Source organism: Pristiophorus japonicus, chromosome 8 (assembly GCF_044704955.1).
Source record: "Pristiophorus japonicus isolate sPriJap1 chromosome 8, sPriJap1.hap1, whole genome shotgun sequence".
Classification (NCBI taxonomy): Eukaryota; Metazoa; Chordata; class Chondrichthyes; family Pristiophoridae; genus Pristiophorus; species Pristiophorus japonicus.
This window is the reverse complement of record NC_091984.1, coordinates 99,665,208-99,683,395: the sequence shown is the minus strand read 5'-3', so window position 1 is coordinate 99,683,395 and position 18,188 is coordinate 99,665,208. Positions and strand designations below refer to the sequence as shown.

The 18,188-nt window shown below is 43.3% G+C and overlaps 1 protein-coding gene across 5 annotated transcripts in view; it reads right to left on the bottom strand.

Annotated features, from left to right (window-relative positions):
- Positions 1 to 18,188, bottom strand: part of trmt1l (tRNA methyltransferase 1-like) — a 155,237-nt gene that overhangs the window by 64,196 nt on the left and 72,853 nt on the right. For all 5 annotated transcript variants that reach the window (XM_070887175.1, XM_070887170.1, XM_070887171.1 and 2 more), the window contains 5 exons: positions 12,197 to 12,261; positions 10,880 to 11,009; positions 9,201 to 9,327; positions 8,655 to 8,734; positions 2,574 to 2,823 (listed from right to left, as the gene is read on the bottom strand). In XM_070887175.1, the coding sequence (XP_070743276.1) occupies positions 2,574 to 2,823; positions 8,655 to 8,734; positions 9,201 to 9,327; positions 10,880 to 11,009; positions 12,197 to 12,261 (652 nt within the window). The remainder of the gene's footprint in view (positions 1 to 2,573; positions 2,824 to 8,654; positions 8,735 to 9,200; positions 9,328 to 10,879; positions 11,010 to 12,196; positions 12,262 to 18,188) is intronic.

Genomic DNA, 18,188 nt, shown 5'->3' with positions numbered 1-18,188 from the left:
TTCCCAATCATCTCCCTCCGAAAATTTCTCCAAGATGCCCACTGTTCTCTGCATCTTTGGGTTCGCTATCTGTATCTCGTCGTCAGTTGTTGAGTATGGAGAAAGAGTCAGACTGAACACTGTGAGCTCAAAGTAAAGTGTGACCGTAGTCTTTTATTGCAAGTCCCCAGAATGCCTCTCCAACCTGTGAAGCCTTCTTAAATACCTGTGCTCCCAAAGGATTATGGGATCCCTTGGGACTCTGGGGAATGAGCCCTCTGGTGGCTGTACAGAGTAAACACAAGTCCACATATATAACATGTAACATTTTTATTAAATGCAGAAACTGAATCCCACACATCGATGACTTTTAATGAGTGTGTAGCTGTCGTGATCACTTGCAAACTATGAGATCACACAAGCGTTAATTAAAATTCTCTCTTCACAGAGGAGCAAAAAGTTTCCAATCCTTTAGGCTTTTGGGAAAGGCAGTCAGTGGTTACTTTCCTACAGGGAACTGTAAAAAGTGATGAAATTCGCCAGGCTGCTCAAGGTAAGCTTGAAGTAGACCGCTCCTCTGATTATACACTAAGTTCCCTACAAGTATGGTTAAAATACTTTTTTCCTTTTATTTGAGAGTTGGACCAAACTCATCAGTCTGCATATTGATTTATGTACTGGATAGAAACATAGAAAATATGTGCAGCAGTAGGCCATTCGGCCCTTCGAGCCTGCACCGCCATTCAATGAGTTCTTGGCTGAACATGCAACTTCAGTACCCCATTCCTGCTTTCTCGCCATACCCCTTGATCCCCCTAGTATTAAGGACTACATCTAACTCCTTTTTGAATATATTTAGTGAATTGGCCTCAACAACTTCCTGTGTTAGAGAATTCCACAGGTTCACCACTCTCTGGGTGAAGACGTTTCTCCTCATCTTGGTCCTAAATGGCTTACCCCTTATCCTTAGACTGTGACCCCTGGTTCTGGACTTCCCCAACATTGGGAACATTCTTCCTGCATCTAACCTGTCTAAACCCGTCAGAATTTTAAACGTTTCTATGAGATCCCCTCTCATTCTTCTGAACTCCAGTGAATACAAGCCCAGTTGATCCAGTCTTTCTTGATATGTCAGTCCCGCCATCCCGGGAATCAGTCTGGTGAACCTCCGCTGCACTCCCTCAATAGCAAGAATGTCCTTCCTCAAGTTAGGAGATCAAAACTGTACACAATACTCCAGGTGTGGCCTCACCAAGGCCCTTACAACTGTAGTAACACCTCCCTGCCCCTGTACTCAAATCCCCTCGCTATGAAGGCCAACATGCCATTTGCTTTCTTAACCGCCTGCTGTACCTGCATGCCAACCTTCAATGACTGATGTACCATGACATCCAGGTCTCGTTGCACCTCCCCCTTTCCTAATCTGTCACCATTCAGATAATAGTCTGTCTCTCTGTTTTTACCACCAAAGTGGATAACCTCACATTTATCCACATTATACTTCATCTGCCATGCATTTGCCCACTCACCTAACCTATCCAAGTCACTCTGCAGCCTCATAGCATCCTCCTCGCAGCTCACACTGCCACCCAACTTAGTGTCATCCGTAAATTTGGAGATACTACATTTAATCCCCTCGTCTAAATCATTAATGTACAATGTAAACAGCTGGGGCCCCAGCACAGAATCTTGCGGTTCCCCACTAGTCACTGTCTGCCATTCTGAAAAGTACCCATTTACTCCTACTCTTTGCTTCCTGTCTGCCAACCAGTTCTCAATCCACGTCAGCACACTACCCCCAATCCCATGTGCTTTAACTTTGCACATTAATCTCTTGTGTGGGACCTTGTCGAAGGCCTTCTGAAAGTCCAAATACACCGCATCAACTGGTTCTCCCTTATCCACTCTACTGGAAACATCCTCAAAAAATTCCAGAAGATTTGTCAAGCATGATTTAACAATCTCAGTTCTACCCTTTTTAATAATAGCACCATGTACGTTAATATTCATTTCTTAACTAAGCTGAACTGTGCTGTTAACTAAAACCTTCCATTTTGTTTGCTACTGGTTTAGTAGTGGTTGCTACTAAAATCTGCTCATAAACCCATGGGGGTTTTGCCGAGAGCTGTACAGAGATACACCAGGTCTTCAATGTGCTTTTATTTTTAATTTCTGTGTTTTTCTTCATCATCTTTAGGTCCCTTCCATAAACACAGTACTCAGGTTTCCGCCAATGTTGCATGACGACAGCTTGGGATTCCAAACCCTCTGATAACAAATCGGGTCAGTCCCTGAATTTCACTTGCCATGTTCCTCAGAACTAGCTTTGTGGAAAACTGTAGGTGTGAACTTTAAGCCTTTCCCGGCATGACATATTGCAGTACCAGTATTCCATGACACCGTGCTACCCTGTAAAACCCAATTGTGTTTCTTAAAAATATAGAAAAACATTTTGGTCTGGCAAGTACAGAGTATTACACCTTTTAAATGTAAAGCCCGGGTTCAAAATTTACTCTCGGTATGTGAACAGAAAAAATAAAATATCTTAACTTCCTCGGTAAATTTTGACATGACAATATAAATGTTTCACTCACATGAAGTCAAAAGCTCTCAAATGCATGAGTACATTGGCATCCATTTGTGTGACTTCAATACTTCCCAAAGTATCCTCAGTTTCCTCAACATCATCTTCATCCTCCTCCTCCTCTTTTCTACTCATCAGCGCTTTCATCCGGTTTAGATGACAATTTTCTCGAATCATCTTCACAGAGCCCTGGTTTATGTCATTTATGGTGACTTGCACTGTATCTCCAAGGTGCTTAGCCCACTGCAATCCCATGATTCCTTCACAAACAGAAAAATCCAGTTGGGTTTCAAAGTAGCAGGGTTTCAGGAGGAGAAATGTGACAACTTTATTAGTGAGCACTCTGATTAAGACAAAACGTTGGGGCAATAGCAAAATACTGCAGATGCTGGAATACGAAACAAAAACAGACAATGCTGGAAACACTCAGCACGCCAGGCAGCATCTGTGGGGAGAGAAACAGACAGTGGGGCAGTCTGGACCAGGGAGGTCGTTCACAATTATGGTCAATACCACTCTGCGATCAACTGACAGGGAAGCAAAGCAAGTGATATCTTGTGCAAAAACAAACTGGTTATTCATCTCAGCCGCTGTTCGTGGGATCCGTCAAATTGTGAATCACGTTTAACAACACAACAGTGACTACTCTGCAAAACAATTAATTGGATGTAAAGAGTTGTTGACGGAGGATATGATGGGGCATCATATGAATGCAAACTCTTTTTATCTAATGGCCCTGAAATTCCGGTAGGAGGCTTCTTTCGGACGAATGCCTCCGACCCGAGAATTTTTACGAAATTACCTGGTGGTCCCGGAGGCACCTTTGATTCCGGTGGGGAGGCCTTCTCTTCCCGTGCTGCGGAGCGCGTTCCCCTCCTTGAGGTTCCAATGCAGAAGGTGCAGTCACGTGTGACTGCACAACCAATCAGGTACAGTATTCTCATTAATAGCAATGAGAAAAAAACCAAACACACTAAACACAACATAAAAAATAAAAAACACATCTCCCATAAGTAAAATTAAAGTTAATAAATGTCTTAGAAAAAAATATATTTTCCCGATTTTTTAAAAGTTTTGTAATTAGTGTTTAAAATAAACTTACCTTAGTGGGCAGGATTATTAATAGAAAAATGTGTTTTTAAATTTTATTTTTATATGATTTTTGTATGTTTCAAACTCGCACGCTGGTAATAGTAGGCTATGCACCTGCTTTTATCAGGCGCAAGAGTTTTAAGGACATTCGCTGGGCAAGAGATGGGCAAATACTGCAATCTTGCCCATGCGAATGTCCTTGCTGCCGAGATGAGTGTGATCTGTCAAGCCAGCTTTGCGATGCCTTCCCGGGTCTGTACACACTTCGTACAGACCCGGGGAGGCAGGAATTTCAGGGCCATTAGCTTTTCTTTCCTTTCCCAGATGTTCACTGTCATGAGGCCACTGAACATTATCTAAGACAGGACAGTTAGAGTGACACACAACCCCAGTGCTCAAATTGCTAAATTGTAGTTGGAGTCAACTGCTCCACCATGTAACCTACTTTACAGCATCTGTCAGTCATTTAAAAAAATCCTGAACTAAATTGCACAAGAAAATTTAAACAAATGACACCAACCAAAGGCTGTTTCAGCTTGAGCTGCCTGACAATATACTACATACAGCATTCACACCCTGCCTTTAATCCAGTGATGCACTTTGTTTAAAGAAAAATCTACACATTCAATCAGTGCGTTAATAATTAAAAATAGACAGTAAAACATCCTTCTTTCTTGCATCTGAATTGGCTCTTACCATCACAAACAACACTCACTGTGCAGCTCAATCATAAATCATGAATAAAAAATAAGACTTGCATTTATATAGCGCCTTTCATGACCTCAGGACATCCGAAAGCGCTTTACAGCCAATGAAGTACTTTTGAAGTGTAGTCACTGTTGTAGTGCAGGAAATGGGACAGTGATATTGTGCACAGCAAGATCCCACAAACAGCAATGTGATAATGACCAGATAATCTGTTTTAGTGATGGCGGTTGAGGGATTAATATTGTCCATTACCAGATAACTCTCCTGCTCTTCTTCAAAATAGTGCCATGAGATAATTTACGTCCCCGAGAGGTTTAACGTCTCATCTGAAAGATGGCGCCTCCGACAATGCAGCAACTCCCTCAGAAACGCACTGGATTGTTGGCCTATACTTTGTGCTCAAGTCTCTGAAGTAGTACTTGAACCCGCAACTTTCTGACTCGGTGTGGGGGGTGGGCGTGAGTGCTATCACTGAGCCACAGCTAATAACAAAAATACATTTTAACAAAGCAATGAATGAAAATGTTGCAGAGGGGAAAAACCTTTGTGGCAATGGATGACATATTGATCTAACGAGGAGGCAGGTCTGCAAAACCCAATTAGAACATAAGAAAAGGAGCAGGAGTGGGCCATACGGCCCTTGGAGCCTGCTCCATCATTCAGTAAAATCATGGCTGATCTGATCTTGGCCTCAACACCACTTTTCTGCCTGTTCCCCATAACAGTCGATTCCCCTACAGTTTAAGAATCTGTCTATCTCAGCCTTGAATATATTCAATGACTCAGCTTGCACAGATTTCTGGGGTAGAGAATTCCAAAGATTCACGACCCCCTGAGAGAAGAAATTCCTCTTCATCTCCATCTTAAATGGGCGACCCCTTATTCTGAATCTATGCCCCCCAAGTTCTAGATTCCCCCATGAGGGAAAACATCCTCTCAGCATCTACCCTGTCAAGCCCCCTCAGAATCGTACATGTTTCAATAAGATCACCTCTCATTCTTCTAAACTCCAATGAGTACAGACTTACCCTGCTCAAAGTTTCCTCATAAGACAACTTTCCTCAAAGTTTCCTCATAAGACAACTCTTTCATTCCAGGAATCAATCTAGTGAACCTTCTCTGAACTGCCTCCAATGCAAGTATATTCCTCCTTAAATAAGAAGACCAAAAATATATGCAGTACTCTATCTGTGGTTTCAGAACTCCCTGTACAGTTCTGGCAAGACTTCCCTACTTTTATACTCCATCCCCCTTGCAATAAAGGCCAACGTTCCATTTGCCTTCCTAATTATTTGCTGTAGCTGCATGCTAACTTTTTATGTTTCATGTACGAGGACACCCAGATCCCTCTGTACCGCAGCATTCTGTAGTCTCTCTCCATTTAAATAATAATTTGCTTTTCCATTCTTCCTACCAAACCTCACATTTTCCCACATGATACTCCATCTGCTAAATGTCTGCCCACTCATTTAACCTATTCCATATCCCTTTGCAGACTTATTGCGTCCTCCACATAACTTGCTTTCCCACCTATCTTTGTATCATCAGCAAATTTGGCTATAATACACTCAGTCCCTTCATCCAAGTCATTAATATAGATTGTAAATAGTTGAGGCCACGGCACCCCACTAGTTACAGTTTGCCAATCTGAAAATGACCCACTTAACTTGACTCTCTGTTTTCTGTTAGCCAATCCTCTATCCATGTTAATATATTATCCCCAACACCATGAGCTCTTATCTTGTGTGGTAACCTTTTATGTGGCACCTTATCAAATGCCTTCTGGAAATCCAAATACACTACATCTACTGGTTCCCCTTCACCAACCCTGCTCGTTACATCCTCAAAGAACGCTGAGAAACCTGTCAAACACGATTTCCCTGTCATAAAACCATGTTAACTCTACTTGACTGTGTTATGATTTTCTAAATGTCCTCCCACTACAGCCTTCATAATGGATTCCAGTATTTTCCCAATGACAGATGTTAGGCTATCTGGCCCATAGTTTTCTGCTTTCTGTCTCCCTCCTTACATTTGCAGTTTTCCAATTCGTTGGGATTTTTCCAGAATCTAGGGAATTTTGGAAGATTACAATCAATGCATCTGCTATCTCTGCAGCCACTTCTTTTAAGACCCTAGGATGCAGGTCATCCGGTCCAGGGGGCTTGTCAGCCTTTAGTCCCATTAGTTTTCCTAGTACTTTTGCTCTAGTTATACTGATTGTTTTAATTTCCTCCCTCCCTTTTGCCCCCTAATTTTCCACTATTATTGGGATGCTTTTTGTATCTTCTATGTGAAGACAGGAACAAAATATTTGTTCAAAGTCTCTGCCATTTCCTTGTTTCCCATTATTAATTCCCCAGTCATATCCTCTAAAGGACCAACATTTACTTTAGCTACTCTCTTCCTTTTTATATACTTGTAGATACTCTTACTGTCTGTTTTTATGGGCCCAAATTTGGCCCGTACAGATTTCTGGCACACTCACCAGAGGTGCGCTGCTTTTGTAAAACAAAAAGGACGCCAAAAATTTTCAGGCCGAGTTTGGCCGCTCCCCAGCCTCTCCTCGATGGTGGTGCAGCGTGACAACTGGATTCGGGGGCACTGAAAACAGTGCCAGGACCTCTGCACATGCGCGCTAGAGTGTGCGCGCATGCGCATTAGCTCCTTGCCCCCAGAATCTGTGAGTGTGCTCTGCAGGCTGTGTGGGTGGGGTCCAAAGCGTACCGCCCCTATCCCTGGCTGAATGGGCTCCCTCATCAGCGGCCCGCTGCCTTCCCTTCACATAAAGGAAGGACTTCTATTTTTTATTTGTTATTGATTGATTGATTGTTTGTTACTTTGGTCTTGGTGCTTTAGGTGCAGGGTTTTTTCTATTTTTTATTTGTTAATTAATTGCTTATTACTTTTTGTGCTTTGTTTAGTGCTTTGTAAGTCTTGGTGCTAGGTGTAGGTCTCAGCTTCCTTGTATTTTTTATTTGTTATTGAATGCTTATTTTTGTGCTTTGTTTAGTGCTTGTGCTTTAAATGTACTGCTTTGTTTAGTGCATGGTGCTTTAAATGTACCTACCTGCGCTGATTTCTTAACTCTCCGCAAGGGTTTTCTGTGCAGCCACAAGTGGTCACATACACTGGCCTAAGTTAGTTTGGAGCAACTATTAGCTGTCCAAACTGGCTTAAATGGCCAAAACAGGCGTAGGTGGCTGGTAACGCCCCATTTTGAAAAAAAAACGAAACTAAAAAAAATCTTAACTAACTCACTTGCACTGGCGCAAATTAAATGTGCAGAATAGGGATTTTTAAGATACTCCAAAAAAAATCAAGTTGCTTCAAAAAAAACGGAGCAACTCCTGACCAAATTTGGGCCCATTTCTTGCTACTTTACTCTCAATCTATTTTCTCCCTCTTTATTATTTTTTTTAATCATCCTTTGTTGGTTTCTAAAATGTTCCCAATCTTCAGGCCTACCACTGATCTTCGCAACACTGTATGCCCTTTCCTTCAATTTGATACCATCCTTAACTTCATTAGTTAGCCACGAGATGGTTCATCTTTCTCGTAGAGTCTTTCTTTCTCAATGGAATATATCTTTGTTGAGAATTATGAAATATCTCCTTAAATGTCTGGCACTGCTTATCTGACAAACACAAGATCACCCCATTCCCATCAAGAATTCTGCAGATTTGCAGAAATCAACTGAAAAAAGGAGATCAGACAACATCAAGGCCTTTTTTAAACTTGAACTAGTTTACATTTAATCAGTAGTTCTGCATTATTTAAATATCATTTATCATACACCAAACACCAAAAATGTTTCATCAATTTGGTGGATTCAATTTTGCCCTGTAATATGTTTCAAGAAAACTGCAATCTCTCTCTCGCTAAACACATCTGCAGGCAAAAGTAATTGGTTGGTGATGGAATAATTTGATATACTTTTATTAATTTGTTACATTAGAAATGCTTTACTAGCAGTGTCCAGAGAATAAGGACAAGGCTCACAGCTAAAATATCCACAGTTAGTTCCCAATGGGATGCCAAGTAAAAGCCGAACAATTTCACAAAGAATAGAACAGTAAATGTGGAGAGTAGGTTGCTACAAAAGGCTCCCAATTTCCATCATAGCATCAACATGAGTGCAGCAGCTGATCTGCCTGCCTTCTTGGTAGGAGGCCTAGATAGAGGAATACATACTAGAACATTTTTTAAAGAAGTATTTTACTGATCACTAAAGAATTAAGAATATATCAGCAAAATAAAAGTCATAAGTGGAAAATTAGTCTTCACAAACCTGTAGCTCCAAAAGCATCTAAACATTCCAGTGGTTTGCGTTCTTGAGCCAGAACAGCAAGAGTGCAGAATATTAATTGCCTAGAACATAAACAGTATAGCAAGTGAGCAGCAAATAATTTTTTTTGATACAGGGCTTTACGATAGTTTGTGAAAGTTATTCACTGACAGGACACAGGTAAAAATTATTGGTCATAAGCTAAAAATGAATGCGTTGAGACAGAAAATTATCCCTTTTACTAAAAGGATTATTCACAAGGTGTACCATGCATTACATTGTAAAATATTGCATCATAACTAAAAAGCCTTATTAATATGAAAAAGAATGAGATTTACCCCCAGATTCGGGATCATTAAAGTATAAAAGAAGTCACATATTTACTTTAGTCAGGAATCTGCCCAATTTACTTGGTAAACATGCTTTTCCATCACCAAATTTATACAGTACATCCATTATTAAAACATACAAAACATACACTAACTGAGCAGGCAAGCCAAAGCTGCCCTCTGTAATTTATTGTTTAAAAGAACAAGTCAGACACATCACCTGTTAGGTTTCATTTTAGGGTTAAAGAAAGAGTCTGTTTTTTGAGGAGTCGTGTGGTTTGGAAAAACATGAACATCGGTATCGACTTCTTTCATCACTTCAGTGGATAGCATTTGCCCACTAGTGGCTGAAATGGAGAAAGACTGTCATGATGCACAGCACAGGAGGGAAGAAGCATTTTGGAAATGCAAATGTTTAAGAAATTCCTTTTAAGAGATTAGGTTATATACATCCCTCTCCCCCCACCCCCATCCCCGCCGCCCAACCTTTGGGCAAGGAAAAATAATACATTGGATTAGTGAGATAAAAAAATCTTAATTTCACAATAAAAATATATCCAATATAAGTGGATTGTTGATGTTATCGATTTTATTCAGAATTTTTTTGAGTTCATTTTTTTTCTTAGCACAGTTATAACAAGTTTTCTAAATAGCATGAAATATAGTTCACTTGATTATTAGCTGTTCTGCACTTTTCAGGATAGTGACAGCTATATCAGTGAGTGAAGCTCAGATATTCAGACAGCATCAAAATTACATTCAAATTCATAAGCCAACAAGCCAGTTGTATAGACAAACTTAAGTTTTTACTGTCATTTTCCTCCCCTTTCCTCCTGGTGGCATCAATTCCTTGCTGGTTTTCATTGGTGGCGTCAGCCTCCTGTGCCTCACTAAAGTGGCCATTCTCCATCTGTGAACCTCATCATTGAGTATCAGTAGGCTATTATACCACAGGGCATTATAACCAAGCTCAATCCTGGCCTCACTCAACATCCACACACACTCACTCCAGTAGGGGGTCACTTGGTCTTAATTGGGACTGGAAATTGTAGCTGGGCCACTGAGACCAACTGTAGCATCTCTACTGCTGTCCTGGCTGATATAATAAGCTCGTTGAAGATGAGGAAGGCCATGGCTCTTCTTTGCTCATCCTTCTACAAAAGCAGGGCCTCCGTCACAGCATCCAACATTTTCTTAAATGGTTCCAGGGTATTCACCTTCACTACCCTACAATTCACTTTTTTTGTGTGAGGAACATCATGACATTGATCTCTAGCTTGTTTGAACCTGTGTGCCCTTGGGCTAATGTCATGGTTTAAGTTTGAAGAACTCTAACTCAGCTATTTTGTTCTATACCACTTACTATCTTGAATAAGTATCCCTAACATCAATCCGCCACACCCCCGCCTAGTCATTTTGGTTACCTGATAGCTCAATCCGCTGATTATAATGATCAGTCTTCTGGCTCTTTTCTGAACTGCTTCCCGGGGCTTACAGAGGATTACATAGGATATACAGCACAGAAACAGGCCAGTCGGCCCTTGTCTCCATATCCTTTTATATCCATTCAACCACAGAGCCACTGAGCTGAGCCAGATCCTGTTTTCACCTGACATCAGTACGTGCACATTTCCCAGCAGGCCCCACTGAATAGCAACCAGGAGCAGCAGCCACGGCTGAGCTTTCAATTCCTTAGCTCACACATGCCGAGGCCAGCTACTGCCCCAACTGCCACCTAGGTTGAGCACAGACTGGGTTAGCTGATCTCAACCGAGGTGGCTGTCAGGGCATTAGTTGCTACTTGAACACCTGGGTTTGTACGGCTACATATTATAACAAGCAGCCAAACACAATGAATTCCTCTATAGATTTCCAATAACCCAAACCTACTTCACGCACCTCCAGTGAAACTGGCTTCTGTGTCTCCTTTGTTCAAGTGTCGTGTTATATGGCTGATCATGTCTGTTCTGCGAGCAATGGTGGCTGAGCAAACAATGCAGTGGTAGTGCGCTCCAATCCTCACTGGGACCTGAAAGCAGGAGACTACATTAAAGCAAAAGTCTTGTCACCAAGGGTTTTGATATTTCTATTTTACACCAATTTACTGATGTATTCTTTTCTTGCTGTGATCACCGACTCTACATCAATACTGATGGCAAGCGAACAAGCGACAGCTTTCTCTATGGTAAGTCATGGGACAGTGCAAAATCTGACTTAATGTCAAACAATTATTGCGAACACTGAAAAACTTGGCTGACATTCATAAAAATCACATGTCCTGGAGAGCTAAACATCAGCACCTGAGAATAAGGCATCAGCAGGGAGACATTTTTTGATTTTGAAGCAGCTTCTTTGATCTGCTTTATTTAATCACTGTTACATTGAGATGTTGAGTAGAGGCACATCCACACAGGAAAATAAGGAGAACAAAGTCACCTAGGCCACACTTATAGATGTCACAAGAGTAAAGGGAAGGGGGGAGGGGGGTGAAAGGCAGAAAATACTAGTAACTTGTTTATATATCGGGTTTAAATTATTGTGCTCATTCATTAATTAATAATTAATAGTCAGGAGTGACTGAAAGGTAATAATCTCCTTAAACATTCAGAGGGCATCAAAATATAAAAGCACTATTTAAATCCATCATCTATATCCTGGCGAAATCACAGCACTGAAATTACTCTAATTACAAAATGCATAAATTATTGCAGTTTTATTCAATTTTTATACATCCAGCAATGGGTGTAAGTTGAATATTTATAGCTTGGATGTCACATGTAGTTAATGAAAGATAATGAAATCTATACTAAAAGACTGATGATTGTGGTATAATTATCACAAGATTATTAAGTGATAGTCTAGTCACTTACTGGGAAATAAATATCAATACAGATGCAGGCCATTCAGCAATCACACCTGGTCCAGCTCTTTAGCTGAACTCTACACTAACCCATGTCCTTTCACATTCTTCCTTTTCAAATATTTCCAATTATCTCTTAACCAATGTTAGTCTCTAGCTCGATGGTCACTTATGGTAAAGTTCCAATACTTCTCTGTGTGAAAAAAATTCTTCTCCCTGCCTTTGTCTGTGAATGTGTATATATATAGATAATGCACACATATTCTAAACATACATACAAAATACATTAACAGACTGCACATTAACCGTGAGATACAAATTTGGCACGAATTAATTTGACTTTATATTGCTGTTACCTGTTCTCCATTGAGGTTGGTTTTCATTCGTCGACAGGACAAATGACAGATGCACATTCTGTAACCTGTTGTAAAGTGAATTCAGCAAGAATTAATAAGGGGAGCAACACAAATTCTACACTGGACTCGGCCATTGGCTTGTGTGGCAAAATATTTGCAGAATGCAAAATTAGCTAACCATTTTCTTTATTTAAAAAAATAAATGGTGTGCTTTTATGCCGAATATTTAATTAAAAAAAATACTTAATGTGAACAGCTTTTAAGATGATGGTGGTGGTGGTGGCGGGGGGGGGGGGGCTTGGGGGAAGAAGTGTCTTTTAGGCCACTCGCTTGACTGTTACTTTATAGTTCTCTTATGAAATGCTGAGCAGCACCTTCCATTCAAATACCAGGAACTGGCACGTGAGGAATTGGGGCCACAAACTGCCAATCCATCAGTCTCTGATACAGGACACCAATGTACTTTGCCATCTGACTAACATGAGACACGTCTCAAGTTTTCATGCCAAGTTCACATTATCCATTTCAATGCAGAAGGCAATCTACACAAATTCTGACTACCCCACGAGAAGAAAGGCTTAAAGATACGTGACAGGTAGATGCAAAAGATCCCATTACATTATTCAAAGAGGAGCAAGGGAGTTTTCCTAGTGTTCTGGTCAATTAATACAATCAAAAAAGAAAGAATACTTTGTTGTGTTTCTCACTGCTGCTTGCAGAGTCGTGCTGCGTGCAATTTAGCTGGTGTGTTTGTGTCCACGGAACAAAAGTGGCTGCAGTTCAAAAGTAATTCATTTGCTGTGAAGCACTTTTGGACGTCCTGAGACATGAAAGGCGCCATTTATATTCAAGTTCATTCTTTCTTTATGAAAGGAAAGTCACAAAGTATGCAGATATAAAGAGTGAATGGACAACCACAGCCAGTATTGTCAAGTGATGCTGCGTGAGGTGGGATTCAGGGGATTCTAGGTGCTTTGTTTGGATTCTTCATGGTTAAGAAGGCAAGATATGCTGCAGTATTGGGACCTATGTGGGTTATAATACACACAATGTTATACTGGTGGGTGTCCCAGCTGTGGTTAGTATGTTTTGTACATTTGAGTTTGCGGATCATATTGCGATGTGATGTGATATGATCAGGGCCCAGGGGAGGCGTGAGTTCGGGGCCAGGGGCTCAGGGGCAGCACAGGCCAGCTCACACTGCGATATGTGTGCGCACTAGGTCCGTGCAGCAGAGCAGTTCTCTAGTTGTCTTGGGTAATCCTTGCCACTGGACCAAGACCTAGCTCTGTCAAGCCCGTGTGGTGGCTGGTGTGCAACGGCCACCACATGTTAAAAAAATCCACGCACAGGCATGTTCCACCCTTGAGGATGTAGTTTGGGTTCTTCATTCGAAACACCTGTGAACTTATCCTTTTTTTTGGCGTGGAAGCAAGTCATCCTCGTTTCGAGGGACTGCCTATGATGATGATATTGCAATTCATCAAATGTTGTGCAACTTTGCAATCCAGATTAACAAAAGATTGAATAACGATATACCGTTTTTTAACCAACATGATGGAGATTAGTAGATTAGAAGGCACATGTCCTGCTCATAAACAGACGACCTCCCCCTATTGCAGGTGGCTTACGAACATACAATATTGATGGGTAGGAAAAGATCAGTTGGTCCATCAAGCCCGCACCACACCTCATGCTGGGTGGAGCATTTCAACTGGACACTTTCTACATAACGCCTGTGCCATTCGCAGCCATGTAGTCACCTGGGAAAGGCACAAAACCAGAGAAAAAACACACGTTTTGATTGGATCAAAAATTTGCTACACCCAGTATATTCAGTACCCAAATGTTACAATAAAATGTTACAATATATAATTCACCAACTGTCAGCACACAGGTGCAGACTTAATTGAAACGACAACCTGACCACCTCGAAACAAGGACCATAAATCCAACAAAGACTGTTCAGAAGAAACAGGTTCAGTGGGCATGGGCACCAAGCCCTGGTCTGCTGATTCCCAGAAGGGTTGCAGGATCAGTGCACCTCAGTGTGGGCTGTGGGCTGGAGATTACAGATAGGGAGGGGCGAGGCCATGGAAGGATTTGAAAATAAGGATCAGAAATTTGAAATCGAAGCATTGCTTAACCAGGAGCCAATGTAGGTCAGCGAGCACAGGAGTGATGGCTGAGTGGGACTTGGTGCGAGTTAGGATACGGGCAGCCGAGTTTTGGATGACCTCTAATTTACCTAGGGTAGAATGTAGGAGGTCAGCCAGGAGTGCGTTGGAATAGTCAAGTCTAGAGGTAACAAAGGCATGGATGAGGGCTTCAGCAGCAGATGAGCTGAGGCAAGGGCGGAGACGGGCGATGTTACAAAGGTAGAAATAGGCGGTCTTCGTTATGCTGCCGATATGTGGTCGAAAGCTCATTTCAGGGTCAAATATGACACCAAGGTTGCGAACAGTCTGATTCAGCCTCAGACAGAAGTTGGGGAGAGGGATGGAGTCAGTGGCTAGGGAATGGAGTTTGTGGCGGGGACTGAAAACAATGGCTACGGACTTCTCAATATTCAATTGGAGAAAATTTCTGCTCATCCAGAACTGGATGTCAGACAAGCAGTCTGACAATTTAGAGACCGAGGAGGGGTCGAGAGAAGTGGTGGTGAGGTAGAGTTGGATGTCGTCAGCGTACATGTGGAAAGGGATGCTGTGTTTTCGGATGATGTCGCTAAGGGGCAAAATGTAGATGAGAAATAGGAGGGGACCAAGGACAGATCCCTGGGGGACACCAGAGGTAACGATGCGGGGGCGGGAAGAGAAGCCGTATCAGGTGATTCTCTGGCTACGATTAGATAGATAAAAATGGAACCAGGCGAATGCAGTCCCACCCAGCTGGACAACGGTGGAGAGGTCAACCGTGTCAAAGGCTGCAGACAAGTCAAGAAGGACGAGGAGGGCTAGTTTGCCATTGTCACAGTCACAAAGGATGGCATTTGTGACTTTGATGAGAGCCGTTTCAGTACTGTGGCAAGCGCAGAATCGGATTGGAGAGATTCAAACATGGAATTGCGGGAAAGATGGGCACGGATTTGGGAGGCGACAACATGTTCAAGGACTTGAGAGGAAAGGGAGGTTGGAGATGGGGCGATATAGTTTGCAAGGACGGAGGGATCAAGGATTGTTTTTTTGAGAGGGGTGATGATGGCAGATTTGAGGGAGTGGGGGACAGTACCTGAGGAGAGAGAACCATTAACAATGTCAGCTAACATGGGAGCCAGAAAAGGAAGCTGGATGGTCAGCAGTTTGATGGGAGTAGGATCAAGGGAGCAGGCCTCATGGACAGGATGAGCTCAGAAAGGTCAAGAGGTAGAGGTGGCCAAACGGATGGATGGTCTCAATCTTAGAGACAAAGAAGTCCTTGAGCTCCTCACACTTATTGTCGGAGGTGAGGGTGGAGACTGGGGAAGAGGGGTTTAAAAAGACGGTTAGCAGTGGAGAATAGAAGTTGGGTTTATCTTGACATTCCAGAATGATTCTGGAATAGTGAGTGATTTTGGCAGATGAGAGCATGATCTGATAGTGCTTTATGTGGTCCAGCCAGATCAAGCAGTGAAGGCTAAACCAGTTGTCCGCCTTATCCGTTCAAGTCAATGGGCTAGAACCTCCACTTTTGAGGTTATCGTCCAAAAATGGGCGTTATTTCCGGCGTGGGTGGTAAAAATGGGTTTTCAGATCGCTGGCTTCTCGCCCATTCTCAAAACACCTAGTGTACATTTTTGAAAATGGGCGTTACTGTGAGCGATCTCAAATGGGCAGCAGCAATACATTTTTTTGACCTTCTGCCGTAAAGTGTGGCCATCCTTAGCAACGGCATGGCAACGCTCGATTCCCGCGATTCTGGAGGTCAAGGGTCACCATGACATGCGCAGAAGAGGAGACAGAGAGAGAGGGAGCTCAGAGGGAATTAAGGCATGGCTGGGTGTGGTGTGGCTGCTTTGGGAGGAAGGGGGGAGACTTTAGAGCTTCTCAGCATGTAGGCAAACAAAAAGTAGGTGTTACCAGCCACATATTTGATCGAATTTGCCCAATAATGGAGGGAGAGGAGGAGGCATCACAGCATGGTGTGGAGAGACTGATGCTGGAGAGAGTAGTGAGGTGGGAGAGGAGCAAATTGGAGGCTGCAGAAGAGCCAGGAGGTTCTCGGACGAGGCAAATGCCTCTCTCCTGCAGGAGGTCGAGTTATGCTGAGGTGATTTGACACAGGGAAGACGTGGGAAGCCCACCCCAAAGGCCTACCAGAGGATATGGACCGAGATAGCAGAGGTGGTCTTGTCGGCAACCAACAAAGTGCGTGAGGGCAACCAATGCCGCAAACGATGGAATGACCTTGTGGGATCCGTAAGAGTAAGTATTACATTGATTTACTTGTACTTATGTATTTATATAATTTGATTTGTAACAGTCATGAGTGACTATCAGCAGATTTGAGGTCTTGCACTTTTACCGGGAATGTTTTTCTCAAAGCCTGCGGTCACGGTGTACGTCTTTAGATAAAGAATGATAATAATCATAATAATCATGATTACATCTGTCGGTTATGTGTTGTATCAGTCTCTGTGACAGTACCTAGCAATGATATCACGCAATGTCGTCCTGTCACCTTTTACAGAAGAAACTATCGACGATGAGGTCCATGTAGAGGTGAACGGGTGGGCGATCACCGGTCCCCAGCGACATCACAGAGATGGAAGAGCGAGTGTTAGCACTTGTGGGGAAGCACCCCCGGACAGCCCCGGACGCTTCTGCAGACCCTGGTGATGCCACGTGAGTAAAGCTTACACCACTGCGTGATGTAAAGTCAATAGATGTCACATCAACTCATATCCGACCAATCATATATGATAGATGATTTCTAAAAATGTCATAGAAATAATGCTGGCCTAATGAAAATCATTTCAATGCACAATGTGTTGATAGGTGATGAAGTGTGATGTCTGTAATGATTTTGAGAGCGGTGGTGCTTTTGTCGTGCATATGCTGTGTGTAGCGCTGGACTCACCTCGTCACCCTAGCACCCCCTTCTCCTCTAACAACCTCATTTGTGTTTTACAGCTCAGCCAGCAGCGCGACCCCAGAGGCCAGAAGGTGGAGGCGCGGGGCAGGAGTCGGCAGACGATCCTACTACATCTGGTGCTGAGGAGCTCCGTTTGTCGCCCGTCAATGTGCTGGGTCTGTTCTCAACAGATGAGAGCGCGGACTTCGAAGAATCTGCATCGCCATGCTCCAGAACCCATTCCACCCCAAGGCCATCTATTGGTCCTCTGGTTATTCCCGCCTCCACTCTGGAGGTGCCAGTCCCAAGCACCTCTCCACAGGACATCCCATTTGTCCCCAGGACGGCGCCGACCCCGCGGAGGTCTTGTGGACGCGGCAGGTCTGTTCCACGAGCGCGACATGACAGCGGAGAGATGGTACAGTTGTCCAGGAGGACTGTAGACACTGGTGACCAGCTCATCGAATCTTTGGGGGGCATATCCCGACACCTGGACACCATGACCGAATACATTCCGCGCATGGCGGAGTCCCTGGATGCGATAGCCAGGAACACTGCTGCCACAGCCCTCCCAGTGGTCCCAGAGGGCGGCACTCAACCCCGAAGTCCCGCACCACCAATGCAAACGACAGATGTGAGCACGGACCAAGATCCTGCTTCTGCATCAGAGAATGTTGCCCACTCGGCACCCCCCGCTCCCGTACCCGTCCAACCAACTCAACTGCCTTCATCCCCCCCCCCCCAATGAGACACCGTCTGAAGAGCTCCTTGGCCAAGTGCCATGGAGCAAGGAGGGGAAGGGATAGAGGTGGGGAGAAGGAGAGGGAGGAAGGAAAGTGAGGTACATGTGCGCAGGTGATGGCTGTGTTATATCTCCATCTGGGTGTATGCAATTTATTGCAATGTATGGGGGCTGGAGACCACTCTCCTGCTTTGCCTT